This window comes from Nyctereutes procyonoides, unplaced genomic scaffold (genome assembly GCF_905146905.1).
Source record: "Nyctereutes procyonoides isolate TBG_1078 unplaced genomic scaffold, NYPRO_anot_genome, whole genome shotgun sequence".
NCBI lineage: Eukaryota > Metazoa > Chordata > Mammalia > Carnivora > Canidae > Nyctereutes > Nyctereutes procyonoides.
In genome coordinates this window covers 12,351,089-12,367,869 of record NW_026575052.1, presented here as the reverse complement: position 1 = coordinate 12,367,869, position 16,781 = coordinate 12,351,089, and the positions used below count along the sequence as shown (strand labels likewise).

At 48.9% G+C, this 16,781-nt stretch overlaps 1 protein-coding gene across 1 annotated transcript; it reads right to left on the bottom strand.

Moving 5' to 3' along the window:
- Window positions 1-64: 64 nt before the first annotated feature.
- On the bottom strand, window positions 65-14,114 carry NUDC (nuclear distribution C, dynein complex regulator). Its single transcript, XM_055332611.1, has 9 exons — window positions 13,914-14,114; window positions 11,762-11,839; window positions 3,186-3,389; window positions 3,037-3,102; window positions 2,109-2,228; window positions 1,838-2,032; window positions 905-988; window positions 704-822; window positions 65-338 (listed from the first exon to the last, which is right to left on the bottom strand). Exons 1-9 carry the CDS (start codon window positions 13,992-13,994, stop codon window positions 287-289), a joined length of 999 nt encoding a protein of 332 aa, XP_055188586.1. The 5' UTR covers window positions 13,995-14,114; the 3' UTR covers window positions 65-286.
- Between the last annotated feature and the right edge of the window lie 2,667 nt (window positions 14,115-16,781).

The following is a 16,781-nucleotide window of genomic DNA, read 5'->3' as shown; positions in this document are numbered from 1 at the left end:
CAGCAGGCACAGTGAGGCCTGCCCCCCCCCCCCAGGAAAGGCCAGAGGGAAGAGGAGACACAGCTGGAGTAAATAGTTTTAATGTGTAACAGGAGGCCAACTGGGGAAGATAAGGCACCCCCCCCAAGGCCCCAGCCCTTCTCCCATGATGCCCTGGGACCAGTGTGCCTGAGCGGGTCCCATGCCTGCCCCAGCCTTAAGGCTCCCAAGTCCCAGGGAAGGGTAGGAAAAGAAGGTGGACGGCTGGTGGCTCAGCCCCAAGAGTTCAGGGAGGCAAACACAGGAACTAGTTGAATTTGGCCTTGGAAAAATCCATCTCTGGATGCTGATCCATGAACCTGGGGAGCGAAAGTAAGAAGCTAAAACAGGCCGTCCCGTCCCGCACAATTAGCCCCTTTCTCCCAGCTCCCCCACATCAGGTCTAATTTTCTTCAGAACCCTGAGCAACTTGGAGCCAGGCCAGACACTGGTAGCACCTCAGGGTCATCCCTTCCTACCCTGAGGTGGCTCTGCCCTCAAGATGACCTCAGAAAGTGACCAGAGTAGGCAAGCTCACACTATATATAAATCCATAAACCCGGCCACCTCATCCCAGAAGGGGCAGGGCAGCTCCTGTGTCCCGCTCCGTGACCCACTAAGTACTATCATCCAGGTCCAGGCCCAACACCTGCCTCCCCCAAACCCCCATCTCCGCATTGCTCACTTCTTCAGAATCTCCTGCTTTTTCTGCTCGTCCGAGGTGGGCAGCCCCATGGACTTCTGCCTCTGGTCGTACATCATCTTTTCCACCATGCTGCGGGTCTCACTGTCCAGGTCTGACAGCTGAGGGCAGGCGGTAACAGGAACAGCTGAAGCTCTGGGGCCATCCACACCCCACCCCACACCCTGACCAGCCAGGGCTCACCTTGGAGTTCTCAGGGTTGATCTTCTTGGTATTGATCTCAGGGTCACTGGACACCAAGCGGCTCCACCACTCCATCTTGTTGATCTGTGAGCGGGGGGAAGGTAGCTTCCTCTGTGCCCTAGGAACCACCCCTCCGCCTTTCCAGAACCCAACTCTCCTCTACAGCCTGCAACTGAGACCTGTGAAGACCTGTGTTAGGGACGCAGGGTGCAGACGGGAGAGGTCTCTGCCCTCTGTAGTGGCTGGGGGAAACATGCTGACAGTTACAAATCAGTGTCATAAGGGCAAAAATAAGGTGCAGAGGGAGCTATGCGTCCAGGGAAGGGGGAGAGAAGTTAGAGTGGCGGCCGGGCCTGAGGGACACTCAGCACAGCTGATCAAAAGCATGGCAGGGCACCCTGGTTGGGAGGAACAGCAGACACAAGGGCACCGAGAGGTGAGGAAGAGGCAGGTAGGCTAGGACAGGCCTTAGGTTCCGGGGAAGCCTCCCTTGGACCAATGGCACTTTACAGACACCACGTTTATTTACTGGTGTCTTGTGTCCCATCACTGCGGGAATGAGCAGAGGCTTTCTGAGGGTAATTCTCTACATTTTGTCCATTGCTCTTTCACCAGCAGTTAGAAGAGTCTCTGGCATGTAGTAGGTTTTCAAGTTATTTGCTGAATTTAATGCACGTACAAACCTAACGTAAGGAAGATGCTTTGGTACCAAAGACTTTCAATTTTGATTCCATCCCTACCTAGAGGGAGAAGCCTGGCAAATCTCTGAGTTTCCCTTTTCCTGACTTTAAAACGGGACGGACCTACATTAAAACTCTTGTGCTGATTTCATATGTCTACAAGGCCCCCAGCAGGGTCCCTGAGTGAATGAGTAGAAACCCTCCCCTCCTTTCTCCAACAAGACGCAGACCCAAGAGGCCAGGCCGCTCACACCTTCTCCAGATGCACCGTCACCACCTTGCCGTCCTCAATGAGCCATGAGCTCTCCTCCACCTTCACCTCATTGTAGAGCTCCCCATCAATGACCGCCGGTTGTCCCTTGAGCCCCACCCGGAGGTGCCGCCGATGGATGTCCACCACCACATCCTTCCCCTTCAGCCGGAAGTTCACACGGAAGGGCAAGACCAGCTGCACGGGGCAAGAGAAGTCAGAAGGAGCCCCAGCCTGGCTCCCTAAGCTCCAAACCCTAGCCCTGGCCACTTACGTCCAGCTCCGACAAGGTCTGGGTCCAGCGGTAATTGGGCAGGTCCGCCCCGTTGCCAAGGTTGGGCTTTAGTTTCCCTTTGTCTTTCTCATCCTCCTCTTCCTCGTCCTCCTCAGCCTCCTGCTCACAGTTGGGGTGCTCAGCTACTTACCTGACAGACACAGACTGAACCCCACTGAGCCAGGCCCAGGGCTGGCACTGGGCATACAGCCACAAGATGAAACAGACCTGGTCCCTGCCCACTCCATGGCCCACTGGGAGCCAAAGGTAAAAAATGGTTCTGATCTCTGGCTGAGAGGAACAGCATACCATGTGGAAAAAAAAGCAGCTGGGGAAAGTGATAGAGATGGACCCACAGAACCTAGCTAGGGACCCAAGCCATGGGACTCAGAAAGAAAGCTTAGCACAAAAACAAAAAGTCACAAGGTAGCCATGGGCATGGTTGTTTTAAAATAAAACCAGATTGCCAAATGGTCAATTTTCTTTCTCTGTATCTGTAGGGCTGACACCCGTGGTGTCAAACCAGAAACTCTGGAAAGCCAAATTAATGCTCCAAGGATTGTTTGGGAAGCTGGACTTGAGTCAGAGGGAAGAGCCCTGATACATCCCCCAGATGTATCAGAGCAGCCCACCACAGAGGGCGAGGCTGGGCTTAGTGACCCCAGCCTACCTGAATGATACTTATCCAGGCACTGCCCTCTCTGGCTCTTGGGCTCTCCTGCCAAGACTTTAAGGCCAGGGTTTTTTTTTTTTTTCAAACCTGGTCTTGTGGTCCAATGTCTATGAGTGGGATCTTGAAGTGTGGGAAGGACCCCCAAAGCTGAGGGAGAAGGCATAAAGGAAGGCATTCCAGAGATAGAGAAAGGCTAGAAGGTCCCTGGAAGTTCCCAAGTCCTTACTAGTCTCAGGCACTCCCAGTCCATCTCACCTGCTTCCCTGGTGAGCCAAGGCTGCCATTCTTGAGCTGAGCCTCATGATTCTCTGCGTCCTTTTTCTGTAGCAAAGGGCACAGCAGTTGGAAAGAGTATCCTCACTGCCAGTGCCGATGGGGACAGGGCTGGGGGAGCCCACTCTTACCTGGTCAATCTCCAGCTGCAGCCTCTCTGCCTCCTCATCAGTCAACTCCTTGATCTGGGGCCCAGAGGTCTCTGATTTGGCCTCTTTGGCCAGCCTGGCTGCCCTCTCGGCCTTCTCCCGCCGCTCAGTCTCCTGCCGAGCTCTTTTCTCCCGTCGGGCCTTCTGTGCCAGCTGGTTATGGTGGTTGAAGGTCTGTGTGATGAGCTGGGGAAGGGAGAGAAGGCGATGAGGCACTGGAGCAGTGGCCAGTATCCCAAGGCCTAGAGTCCCACCTCCATGTGCTAGGGTACCTGGGCAAGGCACTGTACTCAGAACCTCAGTTCCTCATCTATAAAACGGGGATCACACTGTACACACGTATCTCAAAGCTATGATGAGAACACCTGCAAAGTACCTGGAGGGATAAACAGTGGCTACTTAAAAAAAAAATAACCTATTGACAAAAAAACACGGGACAGTGAAGTTGGACAAGCTGAGTTCTAACCCAGGCTGTTACACACGAGCTATTATATTTTTGGCAAAGGACTTAACCTGTAAGAGCTTCAGATTTCTCATCTGTGAAGATGAATCCCTATAACCTCATAGGGTTGTGGTGCTCAGAGTCCTTCCCTACAGAGCAGGGCTGTTAGAAGCCAAACTCCAGCCTCCACCTGAGAGGCCTCTCCTGAGCTCACAGGCCCACACTGCCCAGCTCCTGACTGATCTCTTACCCACCTGTACCCATCTCCAGGATGGCAGGCCCAGCCCTGCAGCACTCAGCACTGCACCCAGGACTGCCATGGTAGCAGGGAGTCAGAAATAGCTTTCTTGAGGGAGGAGCTTAGGTTCCTCCTCTCCTCAGCCTATAGGCCAACAATGTCAAATCCCTCCCCAGGATGCTTCCAACCTGCATCCTGCTGGCTGGCCTCCCTGCTGCCCAAGAGCTACTATACTACTGCCACTGTCACTATCTGGCTGTGTGGCCTTGGACAAGTGAACAACTTTGACACTTTTTAAGCCCTATTTTCCCACCTGTAATGAGGATTGAACATGACACTTACCAAGAAGCTGGCACAGTCCCTGCCATATCACAGCCACATACTAAGTGTTAGCTGCCCAACATCCCTTGCCTGGTTGAGGCTAAACCAGTGTCAGCTGATCGGGCGGGGGACAAGCACATTCTCTGCTATAAAAAATGCAGTGGGAGAGACAGCTCACCTGTTTATACCAACAGGTCTCCAAATGTGGTACCCCACACGTACAGCACCAACATCACCCAGAATTTGCTAGAAATCCTAAACTTTGGCCCTGCTTCAGACTTACTGCATCAGACATTCTGGGTAGGGCTCAGCAGCATATATATATATATATATATATATATATATATATATATATATATATGACTTATTTTATTTGGAGAGAGAGAGCATCTGTGTGCGAGCAGTGGGAGGTGGGGAGGAAGAATCCTGAAGCAGACTCCCTGCTGAGAATGAAGCCTGACACAGGGGGCTGAGATCCTGACCTGAGCTGATATCAACAGTCAGCCAGGCCACTTAACTCTCTAAGCCACCCCAGTGCCCCAGCAATCTGTATTTCTTTTTAAAGATTTTATTTATTTATTCATGAGAGACACATAAAGAGAGAGGCAGAGACATAGGTAGAGAGAGAAGTGGGCTCCATGCAGGAAGCCCGATGTGGGACTTAATCTCGGGACTCCAGGATCACGCTCTGAGCCAAAGGCAGATGCTCAACCACTGAGCCACCCAGGCATCCCAATCTGTATTTTTAACAAGCCCTCCTGCCCAAGTCTCAAGCAGACATGAGAGTCACACCTGGACTGGAGTTCCCGGGCTATTCCTTGTACCTGTGTGACCCTGAGGTCATCACTCTGTGCTTCTATTTCATTATTTTCAAAAGCAATCTTGCATAAGCTGTTCTTTGCCTAGAATGTCCTTGTCCCTACTCCCAGGTCACCGGGCAATCTCCCACTCATCCTCTAGGACTAGATCCAATGTCTCCAGAACGTCATCTCTTCACCTTCAGTAGGCTCAGGAATACATCCAACACAGAAAGCCCAACCGTGTCAGCCCACACACCTGGAAGAGGCCTTGCAGAGCACTCAGCACATGATCAGTGGTCAATCAGATGGTCAATACCATCTTCCAAACATCTCTGAGCCACAGCTGGAGGGAGGAAAGGGTCTGCAAGAGCTGAGAGACCTAGGTGGGGCTCAGGGTCACCAAAGTCACGAATGGACTCCTAGACGTAGGTTCTGGTAAATATCCCCTGGCTTCTTATCCATTTGATGTCAATTCTTCCTGCTACCTCGGAACTCCCAACCTCATGCCACACTGTGGTAATTCCATACTTTGCAAGGCTGAACGGCGCCCAAAGCATCTCCCAAACCCAATGAGTTAACAAAATGGGGTGCGTATGAAAAATAAGTGGGTCACCCGCAGGCCATTCTGCTATCAATAGAATCAGTCATGAGACAATTACGCCAGCAGATGCTGTTCCACCACAGGGCCTTGGTCCCAAATCCCTAATCAGGAAGACCTTGAACTCAAGCCATTTGCCAACCAGTGGCCAAGGGGAGGCGGGAACAGGGCCCTCCCTCTCCCAGCTCCAGTGAATCATGTTACATCCCATTTGTCCTGTTCCTTCCTAGCTCCTGGAGGTTAGTTGAGGGCAGAGCTGAACCACTAGGCACAACCAAGGGCCAATCAGAGCAGCCTCTGACCCCTCCTCCCAATCTCCTCCTCCCAGCTTTACCTAGGCCCAGCCCCAGGCAGAGACCCCTGGTGGTGTTGTCAACCTACTCAGTGTTGTCAACTGGCAGGCTGTCAGAGAGCCAAGCATCTGTCACTGGACATCCCCTCAATGAGTGCTCTTATGTGTGTGTCTTCCTTTAAAAAGCTGAACAGGGATCCCTGGGTGGTGCAGCGGTTTGGCGCCTGCCTTTGGCCTAGGGCGCGATCCTGGAGACCCCAGATCGAATCCCACGTCGGCTCCCGGTGCATGGAGCCTGCTTCTCCCTCTGCCTGTGTCTCTGCCTCTCTCTCTTTCTCTGTGTGACTATCATAAATAAATAAAAAATTAAAAAAAAAAAAAAAAAAGGCTGAACAATAGGGGATCCCTGGGTGGCTCAGCAGTTTAGCGCCTGCCTTTGGTCCAGGGCGCGATCCCGGAGTCCCGGGATCGAGTACCACGTCGGGCTCCTGGCATGGAGCCTGCTTCTCCCTCTGCCTGTGTCTCTGCCTCTCTCTCCTCTCTCTGTGACTATCATGAATAAATAAATAAATAATCTTAAAAAAAAAAAGGCTGAATAATATTCCTTTAGATCCATTATACATATATACGACACTATTTACTCATCCATCGATGGATGCTTGGATTGCTTCCATCTTTTGGCTCTGTGCATAATGCTGCTATCACATGGACGTACAAATCTCTCAAGAACCTGCTTTCAAATCTTTTGGGTATATACCTAAAAGCAGGACTGCTGGACCATACAGTACTTCTATTTTTAATTTTTGATGAAGTGCCATGCTGTTTCCTACAGCAGCTGCACCATTTTATATTCCCATCAACAATACACAAACGTGCCAATTTATCCACACCCTCGCCAACACTTGGGAGTTTCCTGGTTTTTTACAGAAACCATCCTAATGGGTATGAGGTGATATTTCAGCATGCTTTTATTTGTATTTCTCTGATTAATGATGTTGAGCATCTTTTAAAATAAAAGATTTTTCACAATAATTCCCTTTTACCAGAAATATCTGAAGATTACCCTTTTCTCCACAGCCCTGTTAAGAATTGGTTTCGAGGGGGGGGGTTCTATTTGTCAGTTTGGCAGGAAAAAAGGGGCATCTCACTGTTTATTTCTCCTAGATTTCTTGATTACTAGTCAAATTGGAGATCTTTTCAAATTTCTTTGGATCTGCTCTTGGAATGGCCTATTTTTCTGTTTATCCTTTTCTTGTCAATTTACAAGAGTTCCTGCAAATTGAATCAGTCATTAAACTTTCTGTCCTCTGCACTGAACATTTTTTCCAAATCTATGGTTTTCCAATGAACTCTGTATGTCTCTTTTGTCAGACCCACAAAATCTTTAATGTTTAAAGAGGTAAAAAGCTACTTTTTCCCTTATGGCCTCCAGGTTTCTTTCCTTTTTTTTTTTTAAGATTTTATTTATTCATCTATGGGAGACAGAGAGGCAGAGACACAGGCAGAGGGAGATGCAGGCTCCCCATGGGGGGCCTGATGCAGGACCCAATCTCAGAACCCTGGGATTATGACCTGAGCCAAAGGTAGAACTCAACCACTGAGCCACCCCAGTGCCCCAGCTTCCAGGTTTGTAATCTTGCAAAGCCTCCTCCACACAAGATCATACGATTTCCTAGCTTTCCTTACTAGACCCTTCTTGGTCTGCAATTTATTTTTACATATGAATAAAACAGATGGTATACTTTTGGTTCTTTATAGAAAAACAGCCAGTTGTAGCAGCAACGACTTAATCATCTTTTGGGTACGGAACTGAATTACTCTAGCATATACTGAATTCTCCTGTGTTAGACTTTTTCTGGGTTCTCTATTCTGTTTCACTGTTCCATTTGTCTCTTCCTATGTCAATAACACTGATTTGATCATATGGCTTTCCTCAAATCCACAATCCTTTATCCATAATTCCTAGCCTCAAAAGCTATTAAAAAAATATAAAAGTGTTTTTGGACTTAGAAGTTTGTGACATGAAGGTATTATAGTCTTCATATCTCCCACTTGGTAAGAATATTGATATACATTTCTCTACAGAAATACTAATGCTTCTTTACAGGATGCTGCTCCTAACTCATGGAGCATACATTACATACATTACTCCACTGTTAACAAACTACTGTAAGTATAGTATATGTAACTATATCACCTCCTAAAATCCAAAGAATTCTAAATCCCCAAACACATCTGGCCCCAAGAGGTTCAAAAAAGCAGGGGGATCCCTGGGTGGCTCAGCAGTTTAGCGCCTGCCTTTGGCCCAAGGCGCGATCCTGGAGTCCTGGGATTGAGTCCCACGTCGGGCTCCTGACATGGAGCCTGCTTCTCCCTCCTCCTGTGTCTCTGCCTCTCTCTCTCTCTCTATCACAAATAAATAAATAAATCTTAAAAAAAAAAAAAAAGGATCTTGAACTTGTGGCTCAGTTGGTTGGGTGTCCGACTCTTGACTGCAGCTCAGGTCACAATCTTGGCGTTGTGGGGCTGAGCCTCACGTTGGGCTCCCCACTCAGGAGGGAGTTTGCTTCTCTCTTTTTTTTTCTTTTTTTAAAGATTTATTTATTTATTCATTCAGAGAGAGCGAGAGAGAGGCAGAGACACAGGCAGAGGGGCAGAGGGAGAAGCAGGCTCCACGCAGGAAGCCCAATGCGGGACTTGATCCCGGGTCTCCAGGATCACACCCCGGGCTGCAAGCGGCGCCAAACCGCTGCACCACCGGGGCTGCCCGGAGTTTGCTTCTCTACCTCTTCCTCTGTCCCTCCCCTCATGGACTCTCTAAAATAAATCAATAAATCTTAAAAACAAAACAAAACAAAAAAAAAAACACCATGAACTTGTATTCTCAAACGCCACCCACTTCATCTACATGACTTCTTTTTATCCTCCCAATAGCCCTGTAAGGTAATGATTAAGACTTCTTTACAGGTAAGAAAAAGTGAGCCTCAGAGAAAAAAGGATTCACCCAATGCCACACAGTTGTCAAGGAAGGGATGGGGAACTGGGATTCCAACTCATATCTGCTTGACTCTGGAGCCCATGCTCCTAACTAGTGCACTTGAAAATGATGTATGTGGTGGCCTGTACACAGTAGGCACTCAATATAAAAGTTACTGTGCTACAAACGGAGACCAGGTAGGAAAGCTGGATGTTTCTGCCAGCCCAAGGGTCTGATCAACCACCTGGGAAAGAGCTTTGTTTCTACGAAACAAAGAACCAAGGAGCATGACAAGGTCTAAGACGGACCAGCAGACATCCAATATGTGGTGGTTATATCACCCCACACTTGTAAGATACCACTTCCCTTTTTTTAAAGATTTTGATTGATTGATAGGTGGGGGGAGGAGTAGAGGGAGAGAGACCATGTCAAGCAGATTCCTGGCTAAGCACAGAACTCAATATGGGGCTCGATCTCACAACCCGAGCCAAATCCAAGAGTCAGACACTTAACCAACTGAGCTGCCCAGGCACCCCAATACCACTTCCTCGTATCACTCAACACTCTCTTCGTCCAGCTCTTACTCATCCTTCATACTTCGAGCACCACTGTCTCACAAAGTCTCCCTTGAGCCCTCAGCATAGGTTAGTCTCCATTTAATGCTTCCAGGACTTCTCCCTAACACCCATGACTTCACTTTTTAGGGGATGGGGGCAGGGTGCTACACTGTGAGATCCAAGTACACAAAGACCATTTCTGTATTCACCTCTTTATTCTAAAGGGTCTGGCTTAATACCTACCAAACAAAGCATTAGGTGTTCAATGAATATTCATTGAGTGAATGAATAAATGACTACTATTATGCAGTCTGGCCAACAGAAAAACAAAAAGTGCTGGTGCTGGGATGCCTGGGTGGCTCAGTGGTTGAGTGTCTGCCTTCAGCTTCAGGCATGGTCCCGGAGTCCCAGGATCGAGTCTCGCATCAGGCTCCCCACAGGGAGCCAGCTTCTCCCTCTGCCTGTGTCTCTCTCTGCCTGTGTGTCTCTCATGAACAAATAAAATCTTAAAAAAAAAAAAAAAAAAAAAAAGGGACGCCTGGATGGCTCAGTGGTTGGGCGCCTGTCTTTCGCTCAGGTCATGATCCCAGCATTTGGGATCGAGTCCCGCATCGGGTTCCTTGTGAGGAGCCTGCTTCTCCCTCTGCCTGTGTCTCTGCCTCTCTCTCTCAGTCTGTGTCTCTCATGAATAAATAAATAAATATTTAAAAAAAAAAAAAAAGGTGCTGATACTAACACAGGAAGAATATTTGAGCCAGAAGTGGCCTACAGGTAAGTCTACCTTCTTCCATTTTGCAGACATGTAGACTGAAAGGACCTGGGGTAGCCCTGGTGGCGCAGCGGTTTAGCGCCGCCTGCAGCCCGGGATGTGATCCTGGAGACCCGGGATCGAGTCCCGCATCGGGCTTCCTGCATGGAGCCTGCTTCTCCCTCTGCCTGTGTCTCTGCCTCTCTCTCGCTCTCTCTGAATGAATAAATAAATAAATCTTTAAAAAAAAAAAATGAAAGGACCAGAGAACTAGTGGGAAATCAACAAAGCCATACAGCTTAGCCAAGATCTCGGGACTCTCCATGTCCGGGCTAGTGTCTATGACAGAGTAGCCTCAGATCATTAAGATCCAGTATAGAGCACTCCAGTTTGTCCAACCCCTGAAGCCACAGAAAGCGGTTTGCAAAACTCCTTCTTGTTACTATGTCTCTTTAGGTAAAAACAAACATCATGGTCCTAAAAATATTTGTTCAGTGAGGTAACATTTTCATGACTTACCAATCTTCAAAAATATAATTACAACCTAACAAATCAAAAGGAAGTTCAAGGTCTCAAGAGCCTGTAGCACAAAACGCAATCCCCAAATCTATGAATTTTGGGTCATAGTATCTGGGAAGACTGGGATTAGATGGTTTTAAGTTTTCCTGTATTTGTTTTCTAAGCTCAATTTCCACTCTCATCTCCAGCTAGGTAATTAGATAAAACCTCCTCAATGGAAAAGGAACCAGGAAGCATGGTGTCAGGCAGAAGGTAGTCTGACAACAGACTCGGGTTTGAACCCTGGCTCTTCTACAATTCAGCTCAAGATCTTATACAAAATCCTACTCCCTGAGTGGCACAGTTGGTTAAGTATCCACTCTTGGTTTCAGCTCAGGTTGTGATCTCAGGGTTGTTTGATCAAACCTGGCATCAAGGGATCCCTGGGTGGCGCAGCGGTTTGGCGCCTGCCTTTGGCTCAGGGCGCGATCCTGGAGACCCGGGATGGAGTCCCATATCGGGCTCCCGGTGCATGGAGCCTGCTTCTCCCTCTGCCTGTGTCTCTGCCTCTCTCTCTCTCTCTCTCTCTCTCTCTCTCTCTCTCTGTGTGACTATCATAAATAAATAAATTAAAAAAAAAAAATTAAAAAAAAAAAAAAAAAAACCTGGCATCAAACTCCACATTCTGCTCAAGATTCCCTTTCCCTCTACCCTTCCTACCCAGCTCATGTGCATGCATGAATGCACATGCTCTCGCCCTCTCTCGCTCTCTCAAATAATAAAGCTTAAAAAAAAAAAAAAAAAGGACTTTGGACAAAGTGCCAAACACTTGAGCCAATTTCATTTGCAAAATGGGAATAGTAACACCTGGCCTTCTCAAGCTGCTAAAGGATCACAGGAAATAGGAGTAGATAAAGTACCTGGCAAGGAGAGGGGCTTCAATACATGACAGCTTGCTTCCTTTCCCTGACTCTTTACCCTTGGCATTTTACTTTCACTGAAGGTTGTTATAATGCCAAAGGAAGATTACATGTGCGTTCCTTATGAAGAAACAGGTTCCAAAGGGACAGCAGGCCCCAACACTCACCTTCTCTGCCATCCCCTCTTCTCCTCCAACAAAAAAATCTGTTTTGCGTCGAAGGAAGCTGAAGAAAGTGTTCACAAGCTGGAAAACAGAGAAGACTGAAGCTGTGGAGATGCCCCCAGGGAGCCCTCAGCTGCCCAGAAACCAGATCCTAGTCCAGGAGGGAGTCAGAAACTTGGTAGTTTCCTCCTGAGCCTCTCATTGGACAAGACAGGCTCCCCAGCAGGCCCTACTTTAGTCACCTCCACTAGGAGACCTAACCTAACCTGATTTAGGTGGCCTGAAAGGCAGTTCCATCTCCTGTGTATGTGTGCCTGTGTTTCACATTCCTTGTGGCTCTAGAAACAGCCTAAGGATACAGAACACTCCTCTGCATCCAGGGCTTGAAACACCAGCTTCCTTCCAGACAGTGAAAAGTCCATCCAGACTGGCACTGGCTGAGTTACTAGGGCAGAGCCAGAAAGAGGGGAGCCACTTCAAAGGTTAAAACCAACTAACTCTGGCTGGTAAAGTATCAAGTGGTTAATTAAGCACATGGGTTTGATTATCACACTGATAATATATTAGCTGTCACCTTTCTAAAAGAGAAATAGCAGCCGGGCCTATTTCTAGGGATCTTGTGAGAATTAAATGAGATAATGGAGGTGAGGGCCTTAGCAATGTCTGGCCCAGAGCAAGACACCTCCTGCCAGAGTGAACGATTCACACATAGGTACCATGAACTGTGGCTTATTTTGTCTACATCCCCAAAGCCTGACATCAGATCTGGCTCAGTGTATATGCTCAGTAAATCTTCTGAATGAAATGATCTAGTGGTGATGTAGAGTTAGCATATACAAGCCCTTTTACTTGCCCAAATGAGTGGTTCTAAGTCTGATGCTAGACTTTATCTTCATGGTTTGAGTTTCTACTTCTAGATAATTTTTTGATTCATTCAAAAATGAACTCACTCCGAATCCTATTTGGGATCAACAATTTAGGAGGATGGGAGAGGGAAACTTTACACACAAGCAAAGTAGTAACTCTTCCCACCTCAAAGGGCTTGAAGAGTCCTTGGTCTCCACCGGTGCCCAGCTAAAAGAATGGGAATGGAAAGCTCAAAGAAAACTTGCTCCCAGTGACACACAGAACCAGCACACTGGCCTAAGGAGTCTGGTCCTGTCTAATTCAGGAACCTGCTGGGTGATCTGAGGCAAGTTCCTTCAGTTTCTCTTCAGAATTAAGAGTTCTGGAACTGATCCTGATAGGCTTTTCTACTTCTAACTTTCCATGGTTTGGGTCAAAAAAAAAAACAAACTCCAGCATCTATACCAGTACGTCTTTGTGTTATGTGTGGTCAGTACGCATGAACTGTGCTTTTGAAAGGGTCTTTCCAAGCTCCATCAGGGCAAGGATAGACTTCTGCTCACATATACACCCAGGACCCAATCCGGTGAGTATCTGACACACATCACTCAACAAATATTTGTTGAATGAACAAACCTGCTTATTGTGAATTCCTTACTGTCCTTTACTTCAAGACACTACTCTCCTCACTACTCAGAAGAGACTTGTGGCTGCCTCAAAGACAAAAGGAACTGAGGCTTGCTGATGTGGAAAGGCCCCTTGCTGGTAGGTGGTGGAGATAAATGGTGAACCCAGGCTTCCTATTCCCCATTCTAGGCCTGAAAGGACCACGTGCTAACATCGCCCCGCCCCGCCGCACCCCCGCACCCCCCCACAAGCATTCGTCAGCTCGGTCCAGGTCTTGGTAGATGCAAATGCCAAAGACTGGGATGGTTCATCCTAAGAAGTGCTCTTCGGGGGCGGCCATCAGTAGGGATACGAGGCCGGAAGCATGTGTGAGAGCGGGGGACGGGCTAAGGGGGGCGCTGCAGGTTTTCCAGGGCCGCGCTCGGAGATGCAGGAGTTGCTAAGACAGGAACTCCTGAGTGGCGCCGGGGGGCCCAGCACAGAAACTGAGGCCTTAAGGGCGGCGGGGAGGCCAGACCGGAAGCTGGGGGCGCGCGGAGATGGACGCGGGTCCCAGGAACCCGCGATGCCCAGAGGTGGATCTCGGCCCCCGAAGGCAGGGAAGCGGAGGGAGCGTGCCAGCGCCGCGCGGGTGGGCGAGCGCCGTAGGAGCAGGCCAGGCCGACGCCGCGCGGGCCGTTACCTCCTGCACGCCGCCCTCGTGCTGCTGCGCCATGGCCAGCAACATGCCGTCGAACCGCTCCTCCTCTTGCTCTCCGCCCATCGCGCCGGCCTCTCGCCACACTCCGAGGGCCCAGCTCCGCACTCGCGGCCCGCGTTCTCCCGGCGCCTTAGAGTCGCGTCCGGCCCAACCGCTCCAGCCGTCCGCCTTCCGCAGCGGAGCCGGAAACACGCACGCGCCGCGCGGCCGGTCCCGCCCTCCCGCCCTCTCTTCCCGCCTCCCTCCTGGCCCGCGACCATTGACCGCGCGGCAAACAGCCCGCGTCTCCCGCGATTGGTCCGCCCGCTGAGCCAATCGACGGGCCCATTCAGGAAGCGGTGGGCGGAGCTGAGGGATCCGGAGTTTGGCGTGAGTTGCTATGGTCACCAGATGCTTTGGAGCCTTCCAGAAAACCCTGAGCTACAAATCTGGCGGGTTCGAAGTTAAAAAGGGACAAACTCTGCACCTCCTCCTTGAGAGTGACTTACCAGCCTGTAGAAGGGCGGGGCTGAACGTGTCCTTCGTCTTCTTCTCCAGCGCTTCCATGAGGCAGTGCAGGCCCAGAAGGGAGCCGGGGCTGGCCCAAAGGACAGCCTACCACCTCCGTCGTCACAGCATACTCGCCAGAACCAGCTTCGTGGGATTACAAACCGTACTGTCGCGCGGGCGTCCGTCTTGGAAGGGCTCCGTGCTTGGCTTTAATGTTCTTCTGATGCAGTCCTGAAAATCTAAATTTTTGAACAAGAAACAGCACGTTTTGTACTGGGCTCTGCAAATTACGTAATGGTTGCTGTACTCCACCTTCACTCCCGTTAGTGGGGGACACATCCCAGCCATCAAGATGGCCAACCCCTCCACTTTTGCAGTGAATTTCATCATCTTAGTCTTTTCAGGGATTCTAGCCTCGTTATTATTCTTTTTTTAAAAAAAAAAAAATTTATCCATGAGAGACACACAGAGAGCTGCAGAGACACAGGCAGAAGGAGAAGCAGGCTCCATGCAGGGAGCCCGATGTGGGACTCCAGGATCACACCCTAGGCTGAAGGCAGGCGCCAAACCGCTGAGCCACCCAGGGACACGCCCCTTATCCTTTTTTTAATCTCCTGCATCACAGATTTCTTTCTTCTGGATCATTCCCTTCAATTTGCAAACCTGTTCTAATGTCCCTTTTTTTTTTATTCTGTGACCCCTGCTTTTCTCCTCCTACCACGCCAGTTTTCTGTTCTCACAGCAAAACTTGAAAAGATTACATGTATCTCCAATTTGTTACCTAACATCTTTCCTTTTCTGAAAAGACTCTAGCAAAGGGTACAATGACTTTTTTTGCCAAAGCGCATGAACCACAATTATCTTCCTCAACTTCTTTTTTTTTTCTTAAGATTTTATTTATTTATTCATGAGAGACACAGAGAGGCAGAGGGAGAATCAGGCTCCCTGTGGGGAGCCTGACGTGGGACTGGATCCCAGGACCTCAGGATCACCACCTGAGCCAAAGGCAGACAGACACTCAACCACTGAGCCACCCAGATGCCTCAACTTCTCAGCTGTATTTGACACAGTTTGCCCCTTCTTCTAGACACACTTTTTTTTTCTTTAGGCTTCTGATCTGGATGGAATTGTGTTCCCCGAAATTCATATGTTGAAGCCCCCAGTGTGACGTTTTGGACGAAGAGCCATTTCAAGAGGTAATTAAGGTGAAATTAATTCATAAGCACGTGGGGTCCTAATCCCATATGAAAGAGTGTCCTTACAAGAAGAGGGAGAGATCCCTAGGAAATCATAGGTACACAGAGGAAAGGCCATGGGTAGCAGCCTTCCACAAGACAAAGAGAGGACGTGGAGAAAGCAAACACCTTGTTCTTGGACTTCCAGCCTCCTGAGCTGAGAATATAAGTTTATGCTGTTGAAGTCACAGAGTCTATGGTATTTTATTATACAGCTCTAGCAACCCAATAGAGCTTCTGTGTTACCACAGTGACCTGGTTTTCTTCCCACTGCACTAACACTCTTAGTGTCCTGCACCACCTAGACATTTACTAAAATGCTGGCGGCTCTGTCCTTTGCTCTCTCCTCTTCCCTCTCTACACTTTCTCCTTAGGTAATCTCATGATATCTCTGGCCCAGAGCTGACCTAAGCTCCTGGTTCTTCTATCTGACTACCTCCTGGAAACTCCACTTGATGATCCGATAGGTATCTCAAAACTCACATGGCTTTGGGAAGATGAAAAAGTTCTCGAGATGGATGGTGGCAATGGTTGCACAACAATGTGAATGTACCTAATACCACTGAACTGTATCCTTAAAAATGGTTAAAATGGTAAACTTAATGTCATATATATATATTACCACAATAAAAAAATGTATAATTTTATGAGACAATTTGAAATTTGAACTATGACTAGATATTTGATCATATTCAAGAATTATTGTTTGGGGGCACCAGGGTGGCTCAGTTGATCTGCCTTCAGCTTGGGTCATGATCCCAGAGTCCTGGGATCGAGCTCCACACTGGGGCTCCCAGCTCCCTGGGGAGCCTGCTTCTCCCTCTCCTTCTGCCTGCTGCTCCCCTTGCTTGTGCATCCACGTGCTCTCTCTAAAATCTTTTTTAAAAAATAATTATTGTTTTTAAAAAACTAACATGGGGCAGCCCCGGTGGCGCAGCAGTTTAGCACCCCCTGAAGCCCAGGGTGTGTGATCCTGGAGACCCTGGATGGAGTTCCACGTCAGGCTCTCTGCATGGAGCCTGCTTCTCCCTCTGCCTGTGTCTCTGCCTCTCTCTCTCTCTCTCTCTCTCTCTCTCTCTCTCTCTGTGTGTGTGTGTGTGTGTGTGTGTCTATGAATAAAATCTTA

Bases quoted from the DNA above. Each gene is read 5' to 3' on its own strand.
- NUDC (XM_055332611.1), bottom strand. From the start codon at position 13,994: ATGGGCGGAGAGCAAGAGGAGGAGCGGTTCGACGGCATGTTGCTGGCC. The intron at 3,103-3,185 runs GTAAGAGTGGGC...CCTTTGCTACAG, and splicing joins TGCAGCTGGAGATTGACCAG to AAAAAGGACGCAGAGAATCA. The intron at 823-904 runs GTGAGCCCTGGC...GCCTGCCCTCAG, and splicing joins TCAACCCTGAGAACTCCAAG to CTGTCAGACCTGGACAGTGA.